The sequence below is a fragment of the Protobothrops mucrosquamatus genome, unplaced genomic scaffold, assembly GCF_001527695.2.
Source record: "Protobothrops mucrosquamatus isolate PMUCROS unplaced genomic scaffold, P.Mucros_1.0 scaffold180, whole genome shotgun sequence".
Taxonomy (NCBI): domain Eukaryota; kingdom Metazoa; phylum Chordata; class Lepidosauria; order Squamata; family Viperidae; genus Protobothrops; species Protobothrops mucrosquamatus.
Window position 1 is genome coordinate 547,140 of NW_015386539.1, and position 19,797 is coordinate 566,936.

General features: G+C 49.7%; 2 protein-coding genes across 2 annotated transcripts; both read right to left on the reverse strand.

The window, feature by feature from the left end:
• Positions 1-2,418: 2,418 nt before the first annotated feature.
• LOC107285481 (apelin receptor-like) lies at positions 2,419-3,582 on the reverse strand. The gene has a single exon (XM_015813668.2). The coding sequence runs from the start codon at positions 3,580-3,582 to the stop codon at positions 2,419-2,421; it is 1,164 nt and encodes a 387-aa protein (XP_015669154.2).
• A 13,074-nt stretch (positions 3,583-16,656) lies between these two features.
• LOC107285447 (zinc finger protein 436-like) lies at positions 16,657-19,487 on the reverse strand. Its single transcript, XM_029283665.1, has 4 exons — positions 19,464-19,487; positions 18,865-19,054; positions 18,705-18,761; positions 16,657-18,149 (listed from the first exon to the last, which is right to left on the reverse strand). Exons 1-4 carry the CDS (start codon positions 19,485-19,487, stop codon positions 16,657-16,659), a joined length of 1,764 nt encoding a protein of 587 aa, XP_029139498.1.
• Positions 19,488-19,797: the final 310 nt, after the last annotated feature.

The window sequence follows — 19,797 nt, forward strand, 5'->3', positions numbered from 1 at the left end:
TCTTTTCTGCATTCCTTGAGCCGCTTTTGAAGAGTCCCCGAAAATCAGGAACTCTTCCAGCTCTTCTGAGATTAGTGGTACGCTCTTAAAATATATTCTGCATTAACGTACGTTTTAAAGAAAAAGACAAATCCCCTGAATAGAATCCAAAAACTTTATAAAATTCCTCCACCTTGAGTGATGGGCCTGCCCACTGCCATCCTTGCTTTTCTGAAATACGTACATGGTCACAAAAAGGTGACTCCCACCGGTTGTAAACTGTTGTTACGGAAGTTGGTCCATCTCTTGTATCTGGGAAGCTGATCTAGAATGGGGGAGTAGCCAGTGCTTCCCTTCAAGGAGACTGACTAATGACTAGAAATGGGGGGCTGTAATCCCAAGCATCTAGAGAGCTTTTTAAATTTTTAAAATCTCCTGTAGGCCTTCCAATCAGCAGCCTGGTGCAATCTTATTTGCTTCTGTAGGTGGGTCCAGGGGATGCTTCTCCAACCTGATGTATTTCTCCATCCCTCGGTGGCTGAACCTCCCAAACCTCCTCTCCCAGCTGCTAAGACATTCCTTCCCCCCCACTCTCTTCCCACCACCCTTATCACTGTACCCCTTTTGTGATGGAGGGTGCAGCTGCTTAGATCTGCGCCTGGCTGATGAAAGAGCCTTCGTGAAAAGCTGGGCAGCTGAGACGATTCATTGTCCCAACTGCCAGCTTCCCCAGGACTGGAGCTCAGCAGCGGTGCTTTTTGGAGGTACCCCCTGTCCACATGGCACCCCATTCCCCAGACAGTCTCCAATGCAAGTTGAAGGGTGCTTACCCCCTGGCACACACCTCCCCACAGCGGTGCGTCATGTAGGAGAGATTCTCTGCATTCTCTTCCTAGTCCTCGCTACTGTCTGCAAGCCCCCTTTTTCCTTCACGAGATGAGAAAGCCTGAGCTGTTTCTCCTCTGCCTCTTGCCAAGAGGGGGGGGAAACAGTGGAACCGGGGACATGCAGGTCGCATCTGGGGCTGAACCCCAAAGGTTGCCAAGTTTTCCCTTGCCTTGGGACACTGAAGCCTTGTCATCTGTCTCTTGGCTCCCTTGGGGAGATGCCCTGCAGATGTGGGACAGGGCAGCTTCCCAGGAGAGGCACAGAACAGGGTGGCTTTGTGCAGTCTTTCCGGGGTTCTCCCAGCCTCCCCATTTTGCCTTGCTCAGGTCAGCCCTGCTACACCTCTTTTGCTTGCTGCTTCTCTTTTCCAAAATAGCTGCTTGTGAGTGCAGGTCAAACCTGGTAAGTGTGACGCTGGAACGACAGCAGAAGTCTTCCATCAATTGCATTCAAAACAATCCCACTTGGACGATAGTTGTATTTCCTAGCCAGACGGGGGCAATGAGAATTTAGATCCAACCGATCTAGGAACAGTAGGATGGAGGTTTGTCATACAAGGGCGTTTCCCAACCAAACCATCTCTAGATGTGTGGATTTTGTACTCCTAGAATTGCCTAACTAGCAAGACCCATTACCAGGAAAGCTGGAGGTTGGGATCCAGACTTCTGGGGACATACACAGGCTGGGAAAATCTACCATTTTGGGGTACAGGGGTGCATGTATATCCCAAGACTGTGTGATTATTTGGAGATGCTAAGGAGCACAGACTGAAGCTGATTTCCCTTCCTTTCCTTATCTGACACATATTTATCCTTTCCTCTCAAAATCAGCACCCTTCAAAGGAACAAGTTCTTAGAAATTAAGAACTTTGGGGAATTAGACCTGGGTGTTTTTTAAGCCTCTTTTTAAGGGCAGGATTGGAACTAAATTTGATGTCCTTTCCACTGCACTGCAAGGAGTCTTCAGTTCACTTCTGAAGGAGAGAAGCAACCTGGAGTTGTGGAGAAAAATCTCTGGCAGGACAACCAACCAATAGAACGGCTTGCCTTCAGAAGTTGTGGGTGCTCCATCACTGGAGGCTTTTGAGAAGAGACTGGACAGCCACTTGTCAGAGATGGCACAGGGTCTCCTGCTTGAGCAGGGGGTTGGACTAGAAGACCTCCAAGGTCCCTTCCAACTCTCTTATTCTGTCATTCTGAATCCAGCTTGGCCTCGCCTCTCCGCAGGGAAAAACCCCTTCGCTTCGGGCATTCCCCGCTTCCCCCCCACTGGAGGAACTTCACCCCTCCCGCTTTTTTTAAAAAAAAAAAACAAAACGCCGCGCCAGCCCGAAACAGCTAGAAAAGAACCGACTCTCGTTTTTTTTCCCCCCACCGAAGAGAAAGAGAAGCCTTTATTGGGTACAAGGGAGCTGTCCACCGCAAGGACCTGCCCCGAAACGGTGAGTCCCCCGGGGGGTCGCGAGAGGAAACCAGTCCGAAGCCAGGCAAGGGAAAGTCTCAAGACGGGGCGGACCAGGCGGGCGCCGGCTTGGCGATCCCGTCCCGTCCTTTACACCTTGGTGCCCGAGGAGGGCAGCTCCGACTTCTGCGTCTGGCCGCTGAGCGTGGAGGAGACGGAGCCGGCGGGGCCGCGGCGGGGCCGTCGGAGGCCGAGCAGCAGCAGGCACTGGGCGCGGAAGCGGCCGTCGAAGAAGGCGTAGAGGAAGGGGTTGAGGCAGCTGTTGACGTAGGCCAGGCAGGTGGTGTAGGGGTGCAGGCGCAGGATCAGCTCCAGCCAGGCGCAGGGCAGGCTCAGCGCGCCCACCCAGGCCAGCACGTAGAGGCTCTTCAGCAGGTGGAAGGGCAGCCAGCACAGGGCGAAGACGGCCACCAGCGTCACGATGATGCGCAGCGGCCGCCGCCGCCGCCCCCGCCGGCTCTCCTCCTGCCGGGCGCGCCGTCGGAAGTGGCGGCTGACGGCGGCGCCGATGCAGCAGTAGCACAGCGTCAGCAGCAGCAGCGGCAGCACGAAGCCCAGCGCGGTCGTGGCCAGGCTCAGCGCCGCCAGCCAGCGGGCTGCCTCCTCGGCGCTGCCGGCCCAGCCGCTGAAATCCATGTCGCACTCCAGCGCCGAGCCGTTGCCGCCGTCGCGGGGGCTCAGCCGCGTCCGGCGCAGCAGCAGGGCCGGCAGCGCCAGCAAGCCGGCCAGCAGCCAGACGGCAGCCAGCGAGAGCAGCCGGGAGGCGCGCGGCCGCCAGGAGGCCGAGCAAGAGGCTGCCGTCCGTCCGGCCGAGCGCGGCAGGGCGTGCACGATGGCCAGGTAGCGCTCGAAGCCCAGGCAGCCCAGGCAGAAGGCGGAGGCGAACATGTTGAGCAGCACCAGGTAGCTGCTGAGCTTGCAGAGCGCCGAGCCGAAGGGCCAGTGGAAGCGCAGCGCCGTGTAGGCGGCCCACAGCGGCAGCGTCACCACGAAGGCCAGGTCGGCCAGCGCCAGGTTGCCGATGTAGGCGTCGGCCGGGCGCCGTTTGGCCGGCGCGCCCCTCCAGACGGTCAGCAGCACCAGCCCGTTGCCCGACAGCCCCAGCACGAAGACCAGCATGTAGAGCACGGGCAGCAGCGAGAAGGAGAGCTCCCAGTCCGTCTCGGCCTCTTCCCAGAAGCAGCCCCCCAGCCCCCCGGCCTCGCTCCAGTTGCCCGACGGCTCCTCGTCGTAGGCGTAGTCCTGGTCCTCCATGCCGCCCTCCGATCGGCCCCTCCGACGGCCGCCCAGCCAGGCTGCTGCTGCTGCCGCCGGCGCGCCCAGGGCGCTTAAAGAGGGCTCCGCGCCTGACCCCGCCCTTCGCTGGGAGGGGGGCTGGGGGTGGGAGGGAGGGAGCGCCTTCCCCGACGGGAGGCAGCTGCACCGGGCGCGCTCCAGTCGCCCCCACCCGCGTCCCGATGCGAGCCGAGGGAAGAAGCCCGCCTCGCCCCCCCCCCCGGGCACGTCTGAATAAGAAAATCCCAGAGTTGGAAGGGACCTCGGAGGTCTTCTAGTCCAACCCCCTGCTCAGTCAGGAGACTCTGTCTACCATTTCTGACAAGTGGCTGGCCAGTCTCTCCTTGAAAGCCTCCAGTGATGGAGCATCCACAACTTCTGGAGGCAGGTCGTTCCACTGGCTAATTGTTCTCATCGCCAGGGAATTTCTCCTTAGTCGCTTAGGCTTGCACTACAATCTCTGCTGCACGCTTTCTCTTTTACAAGACACAAGAACAGGTGATGGGCAGGGAAGGTAAAAAAAAAATCCACAGAGGGGGAAATGCCTCCGTTAGACCAACTAATATATGTTTTTCAAGTTGCTGCGAGTTTTTAGTGCTTTTCTTTTTTCCGGGCCAGTTGGAACCCCCAAAATAGCCCTTTTGTGCCAAGGCCTCTGGGCATGCAAATGAGCTGTGCGGGTGCAAGAGAAGGACCCAGCCTAAATAAGAAGGAGGAGCCAGAAAGACCTGCTCAAATCTTCAATTCAAATCCTTGGCTGCTGAAAGTCTTATGTTTTTTGGGGGGTGGGAGTTCATTTGACGTTCTGGTGAGAGACACCAAAAAGATTTTGGCTGCCTGCTCCGGCTGCAAAAAAATAATAATAATAAAAAATATTCAGATGACCACTAATGGCTCAACGGAGCTCTCTGACGCCTTCAAGTGGGCGTTCAGATCTTTGCAAGCCAAGCTGGTCTCCCATCTGGGCCCTGAGCTGCCGGGTTGTCGGTTGTCACTGCGAACACCCTCCCCTCCCCGCACACCTCCCGAGACACAAAGAGGATTCAGAAAGCCCTAAGAAGGCACAAGGGAGGCTCCTGTTGGTTCTTCCTGGCCTCTGTGTGGGAATTTTCCAAACCGGATGCCCCATTCATTCGTCAGGGCACAGCAACAGGGCTGGGACCCCCCCTCCCTGTGAGAACCCCACAACAAGAGGCTATAAATCCCCTTCCCACATTCGCAGGGCAGCAGAAATGGAACGATGCCACAAAGCTGCACACCGAGGTGCATGCCTGAACCATCCTCTAGTTATGTCCTGCTCTGCAAGCTGGGGAGTGGGGGGGGGAAGGAAGAGGGACCTTGTGATGCTTAGTGTGGGGCTGGTTAAGGAAGAATTTAGAATAACCGAGTTGGAAGAGGTCTAGGGGGTCTTCCAGTCCACCCCCCTGCTCGGGCAGGAAACCCTAGACCACAAAAATGGAGGCATTGCAAAGCCAATTTTTGCACTGTGTTGAAATGCAAGTAGTCCTCAAATTACAACCCAAAATTTAATGTTGCTGAGTCAAACATTTGTTAAATGAGTTTGTCCCATTTGACAACTTTTCTTGCCACAGTTGCATTTCTTAATAACACGGTTGTTAACTGAATCTGGATTTCTCACTGACTGGGCTCGTCAGAAGCTCGCCAAAGGGGATCACGTGACCCCAGGACGCTGCAACCGTCATAAATACGAGTCAGTTGCCAAGTGTCCGAATTTTGATCGGGTGACCACGGGGAAGCTACAAGTGTGAAAAACGGTCATAAGTTCCTTTTTTCCGGTGACATAACTTTGAACCGTCACTAAATAAACTGCTATAAGTCAAGGGCTACCTAAAACATTTTAGGGCTGATCGGTGCCTACATTTCCAATGGAGAGCTTCGATGTTGCAGTTGGCCTCTCTCCCATTTGCTGAGGGCGAGGAGGGTCTTTGCTGCCCCCGGACCCTCCTGAGCTGTTTTTCTTTCCCTTCCCTGGTGTTTTTCCAAGGCCTGCCAAATTGCATTCCCTGAAGGAGGAAGGCGATAAGAGGGTGATGGCTGAAATGGCAACAGAGACGTCTTGGCTCTGGGATCTGTCCGTGGGTGGGAGGGAGGGAGTGTGAAAAGGGTCGAGAGGAGGACTGACCTCCTTCACCCCATTTGACAATCCAGCCGGTCTATTTTAAACTCCAGCAGTAGATGGAGGATGAAATTGCCCTCCCAAAATCAAGTAAGAAGCACCGAAGTTTTGAAAGACAGGAGACCCAAACAGTAAACCGCCAGGCATTTGAGCTCTTAAATCTTTCCTAAGGATCCATCAAGACTGAACGAAGAGATATAAATGCAACTGCTATTCTATTCCTATTCTCCATTCTCCATTCCCATTATTCTATTCTATTCTATTCTATTCTATTCTATTCTATTCTATTCTATTCTATTCTATTCCATTCTATTCTATTCTATTCTATTCTATTCTATTCTATTCTATTCCATTCCATTCCATTCCATTCCATTCCATTCCATATTCTATTCTATTCTATTCTATTCTATTCTATTCTATTCTATTCTATTCTATTCTATTCTATGTTCTGTTCTGTTCACAGAAGATAAATGAGAGGTTTAAATTTCTTTTGCCATTCGGAAAAAGCATTACCATTCTGAAAGGTTGAGGGACACAGGAGACTTGTGCAATGCAAGGCAATAAGAGGAGTGTCACTCCTGGCCTGAAAAAACAGTTGCACATCCCTGTTGTGAGAGAAAGGAAAGCGGACACCCCCCATCCCCCACCCCCGGCACACACTTCAGGATACAAGGCCCATTTCTTGGGACTCCCACGGGATGCTGAGGCTCCTGGGCTGGAGCGTGTGAACTTCTGCAAGGAGAATTCCGATTCTTTTTGCCAAGTGGGAGACCAAAGTGGGAACTGGAATCTGGCTCTGTAGCACCGGGACTCTTAATGGCTGCAAGATAATAAACACAGAATTTACTTTTTTTAAAATTAGATTTGTATCCCTTGTGCCCATCCTTAGTTTCCAAAACTCTCCCCTGTTTGTAAAAACCACTTTGCCAAGGAAGCATCAGACCTTTCAGTTTAGTTTTGCGTAAAAAAAACCCCAAACCCACAGGTTACTAACACAGAAGTTCTCATGCTCAAAAAAATTGTTGGGGCTTCTCAGTGCAGCCCTTCATGATCAAAACCTCAGCCCAACACATAACAGAAAAAGAGCAGGTCATCCAGTGGTGGGATCCAGTTGGTTCGCACCAGTTCTGCAAAACCAGTAGCTAATTTTTTGTTGCCCAGGCCCAGAATGGACTTCCGGAAGCGGCATCCACACAGAGAACCGGTGGTTCACCTATTTGAATCCCACCACTGGGGTCATCAGTTGTGTGAATGCAATGGACTGTTTGACTTTTTTGACCCCTTCTGCCCCGTTTACTACCCTTATTCTGAAAGACCCTGACAGCATATTACATCCATCAAAAAGAGAGAGAAAAAAGCTGTCTTGTAGTTTTATGTGGACAATCACTTAAACACGAACCAGCAGTGTGCGGAAGCCGCCTAAAAAGCCAATACAACCCTTGGTTGCATAAACAGAGGCGTAGAATCAAAACCACGTGAAGTATTAGTACCACTTTATAAAACCTTAGTAAGCCACACCTGGAAGACAAGCTTGGATTTGTCTGCCCAAGGGCCCCTTTTGACCTCCATGTACTGCCAAAAATGAATCGTCCATCCCTGGAGGGAAACCATTCTCATACCTGCAGAAGCTTAACAATGGGAGCACCTGATAGCAATCTCCCTCTGCAAACCAGGTGTGGCAATTTTACTACTTTTTCCCCAATGGGCACTAAAGGGGGAAAAAAACCACAATCTTCTAATTTCTACAAATACCCCCAGGGTAGCCAGGTTCCTGCCCCTATTCAGGAAGGTGATCGGATTTTAATTAACACTTAACTCAGGTGGAAGCTGCCGTTTTGCCATTCCTGCTGCTAATTTCCTCTCCCTGAAGGAAGAGAGATGGCTCTTCAAACCCAATTGGAGGAGTCCTGCAGAAGGTGGAAAACAATTGGGGTGCGTGAGGGGGGTGTATTCCTCTAGGAATGCTCCCATTTCTACTTGTTTGGTGGATGGGTTAAATGTTGACCCTACGATTGTCAAAAAGTTTGTCTCTTTAGGAGGAATTCGCTGGAATGCATTGCACCCCATTGGCCTAAGCCATGCTTGGTTAAACCATGGTCTGTCAACTGAACAAAGCATTGGGCAAACCACAGCCTCAGCCAGCAATTCTCACCCTTGGCAGGTTGCAGATGTGGACTTCAACTCCCAGAGTTCCCCAGCCAGCCAAAAGATGCTGAGACTCTAGATAGAAAGAGTGCAGAGAAGATCAACAAAGATGATTAGGGGGCTGGAGGCTAAAATAGTTGATGAATGATTGTGGGGGAACTGGCTATGTCCAATCTAAGGAAGAGAAGAACTAGGGGTGACATGATAGCAGTATTTCAATATCTCAGGGGCTGCCCCAAAGAAGAGGGAGTCAAGCTATTCTCCAAAGCACAGAAGCAACGGGTAGAAACTAATCAAGGAGAAGCAACCTAGAACTAAGGAGAAACTTCCTGACAGTTAGAACAATTAACCAGTGGAACAGAATTGCCTCCAGAAGTTGTAGGTGCTCCATCACTGGAGGCTTTTAAGAAGAGACTGGACAGCCACCTATCTGAAATGTTATAGAGCAGGGGTGTCAAACTCACAATGTCACGTGACATGTCGTGACATATCGCAACTTTTTTTCCAGTGCCGGCAATGGAGTGGGTGCGTTTTCGCTATGATGCATCCAGCCCGCGGGCCGGCAGTTTGACACCCCTGTATAGGGTCTCCTGCTGGAGCAGTGGGTTGGACTAGAAGATCTCCAAGGTCCCTTCCAGCTTTATTCTGATTGATAAGGTAACACTGGAGCAGTGCTGGGCAGGAGGAGGGCAACCCGGTGGGAAGATGGCATAAAAAGGAAGTCTCAGAGCATCTTTGTCAGGGGATGTGAGGGATGAGCCCTCAAACGCCGCAAACCTGAAGCAGCCGGGAAAGATCCCGACTGCATCCATCTTGGATCGTAAACAGGAAGAATGGGGGGGGGTGAGGGGGGATTTCTGGCTTTTCCTTTCAGGAAGGGAAAGTGAATGGCAAGATTCAAAGGGTCTCGTCTTTGAAGTCTGTGGCTGCCTTGTGCTTTGACTCTGCAAAATAGAGTCTTCCCCCCCCTTGTTATCTTGTGGCTTTCCTTTGTGGGTTGGGGGGCTTTGATTTCAAAGAGGAATCAGCCTGACATCCATTCATTTCCCCCCCCACACACGCACACACATACACACACACTGGTTTTATGATGCTCGACCTGATGAAAATCTTGGTTTGGGCATCTTGTGTGGAGGCTGCCCGTGGAAAGGGTGATCCAGATTAAGGCTCCTTTTGTAGATATCTAGAGTTTAACTAGGTAACAGCTGCCCACTTACAGGCATCCAGGGGCCTGGCACAGACCCAGCATCGGTAAACCGCTATGCTTTATCATTAGAGCCTGTGCCCCAGACAGCTGAGGTTAAGAATTGCCGTGATTTAAAGCTGCCTTTTAATGGGAGCGTTGGAGCTGCCTTTAGACACGGCTGAGATTTCTCCACATCAATCACAGAACGCTAGAGTTTGAAGAGGTGACTGAGGTTATGGAGACCAATTTAGCTCAGACCCTAAATTATAGCATCTCAAAACGCTTGCATACATCCAAGGGACCTCGGAGTTGCAGGTTCTAAAAGGCAAATGCCCTTTTAGGAAAGTTTTTTCTAACATCCGATCAGAACTGACTTTCCCATAATATTAATGTATTATGAGATTGGACAATCATTTGTCTGAAATGGTATAGGGTTTCCTGCCCGAGCGGGGGGGGGGGGAGGGTTTGGACTAGAAGACCTCCAGGGTCCCTTCTATTCTATTCTATTCTATTCTATTCTATTCTATTCTATTCTATTCTATTCTATTCTATTCTAATCTGTTATTCTACTGTTCTATTCTATTGTCCTATTTAATATTCTATTCTATTCTATTTTCTATTCTCTATTCTATTACATTCCATTCCTTTCCTTTCCATTCCATATTCTATTCTATTCTATTCTATTCTATTCTATTCTATTCTATTCTGTTCTATACTCTGTACTCTACTCTGTATTCTGTATTCTGTATTCTACTCTACTCTATTCTATTCTATTCCTCATACCGGCTGGGGAATTCTGGGAGTGGAAGCCTGCCTAACCTAATGTTGCCCAAAGAGTGGGAAAGAGTGCTCTACACACTTCATGGGCCAGCTGACCCTCTCTTCTTCCCCGTCCCCTGATCCCGAAGGCCTTGGTGGGCCAGGGCTGGCCAGGCTATTGTTCCCTGGGAAGGGATGTTTTGCAAAGAGAGGCTGCTCTGGTGGAGCCCCGCCAGGGTCACCAAGGAGCCGAGAGCAAGGAGGTCACCCTTCTCTGGGCCAGCAGACACAAACAGGAACCTGCCTTCCTGCTGACAGCCTTCCAGGAGATGAAGGACTTTTGGAGAAGAAAGCAAGATGAGGCACGGGGAGGAAGGCACCACAATTAGTCAACTCTCTGTGGAAAGCAAAGAAGGAAGCTGAGAATACCAACCAGCATCGGGGAGCATTTGCTGGGATTAAAAACAAGCATATATATAGTACACACACTAGAAAGAGACAGAGACACACACACCTCTTGGCCAGCTGCAGAGAGATAAATTTAGTCAACTGGCCCGAGGTCTTGGTTCTCTTCCTGGTAAAAGTGTTGAGATCAGGTTTTAATCCTTCCCAGGGACCACTGGTAGGACACGGGAGAAAAGACGGAGGACAATTTACCCTACCTATCCTCCAAAGACTTCAGATTTAGAGTAGAGTAGAGTAGAGTAGAGTAGAGTAGAATAGAATAGAATAGAATAGAATAGAATAGAATAGAATAGAATAGAATAGAATAGAATAGAATAGTTGGAAGGGAGCAGCTAAGATCCCTTTGGGGATGTTTTTTTCAAGAAACGCGAAAAAGAAAAACCAGAGAAACATCACACCCCTTTGCACTTGTTTTTTAAAAGCTCACAAGACCACCTCTTTCCACTTTGCTGCCCTTCGATCGGATTCACACAATACACGGACTAGGCTGAAATGGAGAGCAACGCAGCCATGCTCTTCCTGTAGAAAGGGGGTGGGGGTGGGGGGCAGCCATCCCAAGGTTTGTTTTGGGAAAGACTAGCATGTCCTGTGAAGAGAGAAATTCAATAGATCAAAAAATGTGTTTATTTTGCAGGAGAGTTTTTTTTTTTTTTTAAACAAGCCAAGGGCTAATTAAAAGATCCTGCCAGATAAATTTGCAAGCTCCAGACTCCGAGATATAAAACTGACAAGCATGATATGGAACAGGCCACTTTTCCAAATTGGTTCCAACTTCTCATAAGATCTCGAAAGGTGGAGCGGCTGATTCCAAATACACAAACAGTGATGATGTTTAGCAGAACTCTTTGCTCTGTGGACCCCCAAGCTCTTTCTCCCTGGGGCAAATTGCTTTGGAATGATGGGACCCAATGGGAACAGAGACAAAGAGAATGGAGAGAGGCAGTCACGTTAAGCCATGATCTCACACACTATGATTTATTCAGTTAAACCCCTCAGGGCTGACAGTTGCACAATACGGTTAAGCTTCCAATCCTAGTTTAGGAATCCATGTGGCTGAGCTCACACAACAGCATGCTCAGCTGAACGTGCCTGATCCAGGAATATGTTTCTCTTTTCCCTTCGGTAACCAGAAAGGCTAGAAAGAGGATGCATTTGCAGGACACGCACAAAAACCTCCAAGCTTTTCCCAAAGCCAAGTCATGGCTTTGGTTTATGGAGTGAACCCAGGCTGTTTGAGGGGCTGCCGATGATGGCTGGTCCCTAACAAGCTGGAGTAGACTGGTGAGGCAGATCAGCACCCATTGCCTCACGCAGCATCCTCTCCCCCTCCCCAAAATAACTTTCAAATTTGGGTTGGGAATGGTATTACAGGAGCTTCCCAGGGCTGTTTTTCCTCTCTGGATTTGGTCCCTGAGAAGGAGAAGTTCCTTTTTTTAGCAGCATCTTGGCAGATGTGCCAAACATAGAAAGGACCGATCCTGGGAATGTAGAAATCCCTCCAATAATCACGTCTGCAGGGAAATGTTGATTTCTTGGGCCGGTGATTCCCAGCCTGTTGTTGGAATTAAAGGAAACAAGATCCTGGACAAGGCCCACCTACCTGGTCACTAAGGATCAATACCAACCAATACCAATACCAATAGCAACTTGGTAGCACATGATCCGTCAGCTGATCGATGCAAAGACTCAATTCTCTTGAAAGGCCTATTATGCTGGATAAGGAAAAAGAAGGTGGAGAAACTCAATTACAGCCATGACAGAGGCACCATTGGAAGTCCTGAAGGACCAAGCTGGGGACAGATCATCCTGGACAAAGTCCACCTGTGTGGAATAGAATGGAATGGAATGGAATAAAGTAATGAATAGAGTAGAGTAGAATAGGAATAGAATAGGAGAAATGAAGAACAGAGTAGAATAGAAATAGACTGGACTAGACTAGACTAGAATAGAGTAGAATAAGAATAGGAGAAATGAAGAACAGAGTAGAATAGAAATAGACTGAACTGGACTGGACTGGACTAGACTGGACTGGACTGGACTGGAATGAGTAATGAATAGAGTAAAGTAGAATAGGAATGGAATAGGAGAAATGAAGAACAGAGTAGAATAGAAATAGACTAGACTAGACTAGACTAGACTAGACTGGACTAGACTGGACTAGACTAGACTAGACTAGACTTGAATTGAATTGAATTATTGGCCAGGTATGATCGGACACACAAGGAACTAAGAGCTCTGATTGATGGCACAAATCAATCAGTTTCATGCATTAAGTTATGTTGTTGTTTTTTCCTCCATACTCTGAATGCAGGAAGGACAGGCAGCCATTCCACAGGTGTCACAGAGGAGTATTTTTCCCCTCTTCCGCAGGAGAGAATTGCTGGCTAACTTCTATTTACTCAAGCGCCTTACAAACCCTTCCATCAATTTTTTCTTCTTCTTGCTGCGTTGTTGCCTGTGGCTCACAAGTGGGTGTTAGTGATGAATAGCACCTTAAAGTCTCTCTTAATTGCACCAATCAGTTTGGGTTAGCCCAGGAGGAAGGAAACTTTAATTACTGTTTTTTGTTTTTTTTTACTTCTCTTTCTGGCATTCTTTGCATTTTTTTTCCCTAGCAAAATGGTACCGTCGAAATAAAACGAAAAGTAGCACTTAAAGCTTCCACATTCATCCCAAGAATAGAAGACAACACAACTTAATTAAGAAAAACCAATGAAGTGGCCAGAAGGAAGGGATCCACTAACCCCTCCGGTCACAATCAATTGGGAGCAATCAACCTACAGTAAGAGCTTTAGCAAAGAAACCTTTAATTAAAGGAACAACAGCCCTGCATTGTATCTTCCCTACCATCGCTGCAACAATAGGTATAATTGCAAACCAGGTATGGGAAACGCTAAAAGATGTAATCTTTGACTGTCAAGTTATAATTATTTGGAACACTGTTAAATGCAAAAAACAGCAACAACAATCAAGAGAATAAAGGACTTATGAGATTGTATTTTACAGCCACTTTGAGCATATTTATTTAAGCAACGTAGTGGTCACCCAACTCCTAACAAGTTTTGGGGTAGGGTTTACGATTAAAAAAAACCAAGAACAATACCAGAAGAGGTAAAAGGTTGAGAAACATTAACCTAGTTAGTCTCCGCACTTAGGGCAGGACGAGGGGGAAGCCACATAAGTGTGGAGACTGACTAGGTTGTTTCCCAACCTTGACAACTTGAAGAGCTGTAGACTTCAACTTCCAGCAAAGCCGGCTGGGGAATTCTGGGAGTTGAACTCTACACCTCTTCTTGAGAAACATTGAGCAAGGCCTTCATTAGCTTCCCAAATGCCATCAGGATGTGAGCCATCGAGTCACATAGATGAGTTCCTTGACGATGTAGGACTAGACTCATCTTCCTTGATTTTTGGCCATGTTGTCAGGGATGATGAAAGTTGCAATCCCAAAGTTGCTCATGGTTTGACAGAGCTTGTCCACATTCTGCAGAAATCCTCTTGAAGAAATGCTACCAGCTTGACTCATGGCCAACAGTCCTCAAGGCAGACCATCCCATGTTCTTCCACCACCTTGCAAGGCTGGTGTTCAATTCTCTGATCATCCCCATTGTCCTTCTCTGGACGATGGCAGGGATGGACTAGGAAGAACCAGTAATTTTAAGATGTTATGCTTAAACAAGTGTGAAGGGGGGCAGTGGGTGGGCTTGGAGAGAAAATGGGATAGCACAAGGATAGCACAAGCTTTTTTTTGGGGTGGTGGTGGTAATGGACCCAACTGAGGAAGGAGGGGGAGAGAGAGATTAGATACTTGGAGCAAACATCCATCCCTGGGCTTCCTGCCATTGTGTAGCCAGGGGCGGGGTGGGGGGGTGGGGGTGAAGAAAGGATAGGCCTGCATAAACACTTAACCCAGGTTTCCTTTCGATCCTTGTGCCCAGTCAACGCCCAGGTCTCATTGTAAAAATAAGTGGGAAGGCTGGAGCAGCAAATAATGTGCACTATAACCTCTAATCTTCAGAGCCAGATGTAAACTTTGGCCAAGTAGGAAAAGAGAAAGAAAGAAAGAAAGAAAGAAAGAAAGAAAGAAAGAAAGAAAGAAAGAAAGAAAGAAAGAAAGAAAGAAAGAAAGAAAGAAAGAAAGAAAGAAAACACAAGCCTGCAGTAACTGAGGTTTCTAATTTTAAAAATGATAAAAAAAATCAGACTCATAAAACAGACAGACGTCTATTTTCAGTGAGTTTTTTCCCTTCCTTCATTGTGAATTTATTACCATTTCCTGATTGAATTTTGAGTGTGCATCTGGTAAGGAAAGCTGGCTGCGAAGGATTTGTTCTGCAAAGGTGGCAGTCCCTATGCACTTCTTTAACAAAAAGTAATTGAACTGAAACTAAATTTGATGTCCTTCCTACTGTCTTTCATTCACTTTTCAAGGAGAGAAGCAACCTGGAATTAAGGAGAAACTTCCTGACAGTGAGAACAATTAACCAGTGGAACAGCTCGCCACAAGAAGTTGTAGGTGCTTAGTCACTGGAGATTTTTAAGAAAAGACTGGACAGCCACCTATCTGAAAGGGTGAAGAGTCTCCTGCTTGAGCAGGGGGCTGGACTAGAAGACCTCCAAGGTCCCTTCCAGCTGTGTTCTGATTGAAGCCTTCTTCCCGTTGCTGATTACTGTGTCTGGGAAAGGAGGGGCTGAACCGGCCTTTGGCCAAACTGCTTGCCCAGATCCTTAACAACAGGAGGAAGAAAGCGCTGGGAAGGAGCCGGGTCAGCACTAAGTGGGCAAATCAGACAGGAAGCCCATTAGCGCCCCACCCAGAATTGGAAAGAGCTCTGATATTTTATAAAAAATGAAAAGTGGACGCACAATGTTGGAAAAGTTGAGTTTTCGTTACAATGAGCACGTTTTTTGTCACTGAAGAAGTGGCCTGCAGCCCCTTCCTTGGCTCCACCTGGATTATTACTTTATCCTCAGCCACTGTGGTGCCGTCCCCATGTTCATACACACACCCAACTGACCGTGGGAACATGTGTGCCCAGAGAACTTTCTTTGCAGGGATGCTTATTAAGGCACCATTGTAGGTTTTTCTTCTCACCACGAGTAAAACCCCTGCAAGGGTTTCTTTCATCTACCTGAGAGCACTTGAAAATTTATTCCTCATCTCCCTGGAATGTTTTCAAACTGATTTAATGGTTGGGAACGATGGGCGATTGTTTCCGGGGGCCCTCCTTTTTATTTCTCTGCAGCCTCCCTCTGGCCTCCTAGTTCCCAAACTGAGCACTTCTAGAGGAGTATGTAAAGTGTGTGTTTGTGTGTATGTGCATGTGTGTACAATATATCTATATATCTATATCAGGGGTGTCAAACTGCCAGCCCACCAAAGTAGCTTTGATCTTCTGCATCCTTGCTGATAAGAAACAGAAGATTCAAGGGTTCCATCTGGTCAAGAAGGTTTTAGCGCCCCCTTCTGGTAGATAACCCAGTGCTCCCTAAATTCTGGGAATTGGAATCCCCGCATCATAGAATAGAATAGAATAGAATAGAATAGAATATATGCAATGGAGTGGAATATAGAGAATAGAATAGAATAGAATAGAATAGAATAGAATAGAATAGAATAGAATAGAATAGAAGCTGGAAGGGACCTTGGAGGTCTTCTAGTCCAGCCCCCTGCTCAAGCAGGAGTTAAAGTTGCCAAAGCTGAGAAACCCTGGACTTTGTGGATGCTTCAGGATCTCTTCCAAACTCTTGCATTCTACAATTCCAAAAGCAGACTAAGGAAAAGAAAACGTCACTCTGAAATTTGGACCATTATTTCAGCGATAAGGAAGGCCGAAATTCTGATTGTGCGTCTTCCATTGTTCGCCTGGATATCATCCTCTAAACCACGGGCCTGAACTGGCAACGGGTACATCGCAGAGAACGAAGGATAGCAATCCATCCATCAACCAACCAACCAACCAACCAATCAATCAATCAATCAATCAATCAATCATCAAATATAAAACTCCAAAGTTGTTTAGCTGGGCGCAGAGTAGGTCATGGGAACTTTATTTTTATTTTTTTACAAAAGCTTTCTGTAAATAAATACAATAATAGAACGCTCGTTAACATCTAAATGAGATTCTTGCGAAAAATGATTGTTTTTCCTACCATCGTAACATCCCAGATTCTCTGATCGCATGGAAAAGGTAGGGAAAAAAACGGTAGTAAAAGACCCTATCGCTTCAACTGAACGGAGTTGAGGGCCTTCCTTTCCTGGGGTCCTGAGTTGGGGCAGGTGTGATGCATGGTGGACTCAATCCAACTCTTTAGGAATGCCAACATTCCCACGCTAAAGATGCCATCAGAATGAATCAGGTCACATCTGAGGCTCCCACGCATCGGGCTTAGCCCCCGGATCCCTCCCGCAGTTGGGGTCTGGCAGGTTTAGCAGGAGCAGGGCCCCCCCTGAAACTGTCTTCAGGCTGAGCACGCTGGGCACACTGTCCTGCAGGCAGGGACGCCAGTCTGAGGCGGCCTGCAGCGGCTGGCTCTTCAGGCCGTGCGTCCGCTGGTGCTTGAGGAGGTTGGTGCTCTGGCCAAAGGCCCGCTGGCAGTGGGGGCATTTGAAGGGCCCTTCGCCCATGTGGACGCGCCGGTGCCGGATGAGGGTGGAGCCCCGACGGAAAGTCTTTTCACAGTGGGGACACTGGTAGGGCTTCTCCCCGTCGTGCAGCCGCTGGTGGCGCATGTACTCCTGCCGGCAGGTGAAGGTGGAGCTGCAGGAGGCGCAGGGGTACGGCTGCTCCCCAGTGTGGATCCGTTGGTGCCAGACGAACTCCTGCTTGTAGCGGAAGCTCTTCTCGCAGCCGGGACACCGGTAGGTCTTCTCTCCAGCGTGGCTCCTCTGGTGCCAGGTGAACTCCTGCTTGAAGCGGAAGCTCTTCTCGCACTCCGGACACTTGTACGGCCGGTCGCCCACGTGGGCCCGCTGGTGCCACATGAACTCCTGCTTGTACCGGAAGCTCTTCTCGCACTCGGGGCATTTGTACGGGCGCTCCACAGAGTGGGTCTTCAGGTGCCACGCCAGCTCTTGCTTGAAGCGGAAGTTCTTCCCGCAGGTGCCACATTTGTGGGGCCACTCGGCCGTGTGGGTGCGCTGGTGCCACATCAGCTCCTGCTGGTGCCGGAAGACTTTGGCACAGGTGCTGCACTTGTAGGTCTTCTCTCCGGCATGCACTTTCTGGTGCCAGCTGTACTCGTGGGCATATCGGAAGGTCTTCTCACACTTCCCGCACTTGTAGGGCCTCTCCTCCTTGAGGACCCCCCTCGGGCGGACACTCAGCGTGGAGCAGTGTGCACAGGAGCAGGGGGGCAACACCCCGGCTCGGCTTGGGGGTTCAGCAGGGGTCGGCGGGCTCTTAATGTGGCCGCGCTCACATTCAGGGCACACCTGCCCCAATGCTCCACGGGGCACCACCGTCGGGATGCGGAGAGCAGAATGGATGGGAAAACATTTCTGGCATTGGGTGCAGATCAGCAGCATCTCCTCATGGGTGCCTGGCTGGGGGGCAGTGACACTCAGGGGCCGGAAACCGCTTTCCCCAGCCCCTCGAGGTGCAGCCTGAAATTCCACCGGCACAGCCTGCTCACCTGCCAGGCTGCAGTTCTCCCGCTTGAGCCCCACGTCCCCAGGAGACAGACCGGCTGCTCCATTTACTGCAGAATCAGGCCCGAGGGAGCCTCCCATCCACCCGGGCTGCTCACAGAGGGACCGATGGTGCTGGCTCCCCTTCCGGGCCAGTGGACAGCACGGCAGCCCCGTGTCATCTCCATCAAGGGCCGGCTCCTCTTTAACGGTCGGCTGGCCACCTGCGGGGACAAGAGACCGAACAAAAGCATTACGCAGATGCACGAGGGAAAAAATACGGTATAATTTGGAGCAGGGAGAAATGGCACCTTTCGGAGTTGTCACAAAATGGCCATCATGGGGGGGGGGAGTGTTACAAAGCATCTGGGTACGGCCAGTTGCAACGCTGCAGTTGACACTGGGGGAGGGAGGGGGTGTCCTACCAACACAACGTGGCAAGTTCTCCTTTGGCAGTCAGAGATCTCCTGAACTGAGCCAGGGGTTGAACTAAGTGACCTCTAAGATCCCCTCCTTTGATTCTACCAGGCCGTTGTGAGCTGGCGGTCTGCAAGACTTCCCTGCCCCCCCCCCCAAATTATTCACACTCCCGCCGCAGAAATCCCCAACTTCTCTGCAATTGAAAAAACCAGCCCTGCAGATGGTTGGAAGCATCATTTTGATTTCTCCTCCTGCCTCCAGGGAAGGCAACCCTCTCCAGGGATCTGCAGCTTCAGACGTACCCCCCAAATTGTCCTTTGAATCCTCTCTGGACTTTGGGAACTGTGCTCTCCCCGCACAGGGCTCCTCCCAGGCTCCGATCTCCAGGAGGACGCTGGGGGGCTGCGCGGCGAGACCTGGGGGCCAAAAGAGAAAGAGATGGGGTGAATCCTGCCCTTTCGCTGCCCTCCTCGGGGTGTGTGTGTGTGTGTGTGTGTGCGTGTGTGTGTGTTTCTGCACTTTTGGCTTTGCTATCTCTTACTATCTTGCTATTTCCTTTCCTTTCCAGTGAAAAAGAGCTACCTAGAGACACCAGGGCTTCGTAGTTGTCCTTCATGACATCCCGGTAGAGGCTCCTCTGCCAGTCGGTCAGCGTTTCCCACTCTTTTGCAGAAAAGTAGATCGCCACTTCCTCAAACGTCACTGGATCCTGAAAAAGGGGACCCAGAGACAGCTCAAGTGCTGGCCCAGTTTCCCTTCTCTTCCCGGGGGGGGGGGGGGTATAGCCAAGCGAATAACAGCATCGGGCCATCCCTGGTTGTTGTTTTTCCTGATTTCATTCCCCCAATTGGCATAATTTATACTAAAATTTTAAAAAGAGAGAGACAGATTTGGAAGGAGTTAAAACAATTTTAGTGTGGGGAGATCTGTGGTTTAAAAATCTCTTTTTTACTTCTTCCTCTCAAGCCCAAAGCCTTCCGCCTTGATCACTGTCTTTGTTGGGGAGCAATGGTTTAACCCACCTTCTCCCCCCCCTGTTCCACTGAAGGCCAGGCTGATCCCCAAAGCAAGGATGCAAAGTTGGGGCAGAAGCCAGGTGGAGCAGAGGACAGACTTACCTGCTGGGTGGGGGCTCCAGCCATCTCTCAAGGTGAGGCCCTGCTGGTCTCCCTGCAGTCCAGCTCCTTCCTTCTTCCTCTTCCCGAGGGGGTCAGAATCAATACGACCAGCTGATCAATGCAGGACTTTGGTTTTAGGCAGAGTTTGGGTGGGAAAGGCCAGTTCAAAAACAGGGCGTTCCCAGGAGGACTGTAAATCCGGTGGGGGGGGGCAGGGGGCGAAGGGAGAGGAGAGGAAAAGAGACAGAAGGAGACCTTTATAAGGTATGTTTTGACTTGTGGTTTCGACTTGTGTGTAGTGTGCACTGTGGACAGCACTTAATTTCGTGGTGAG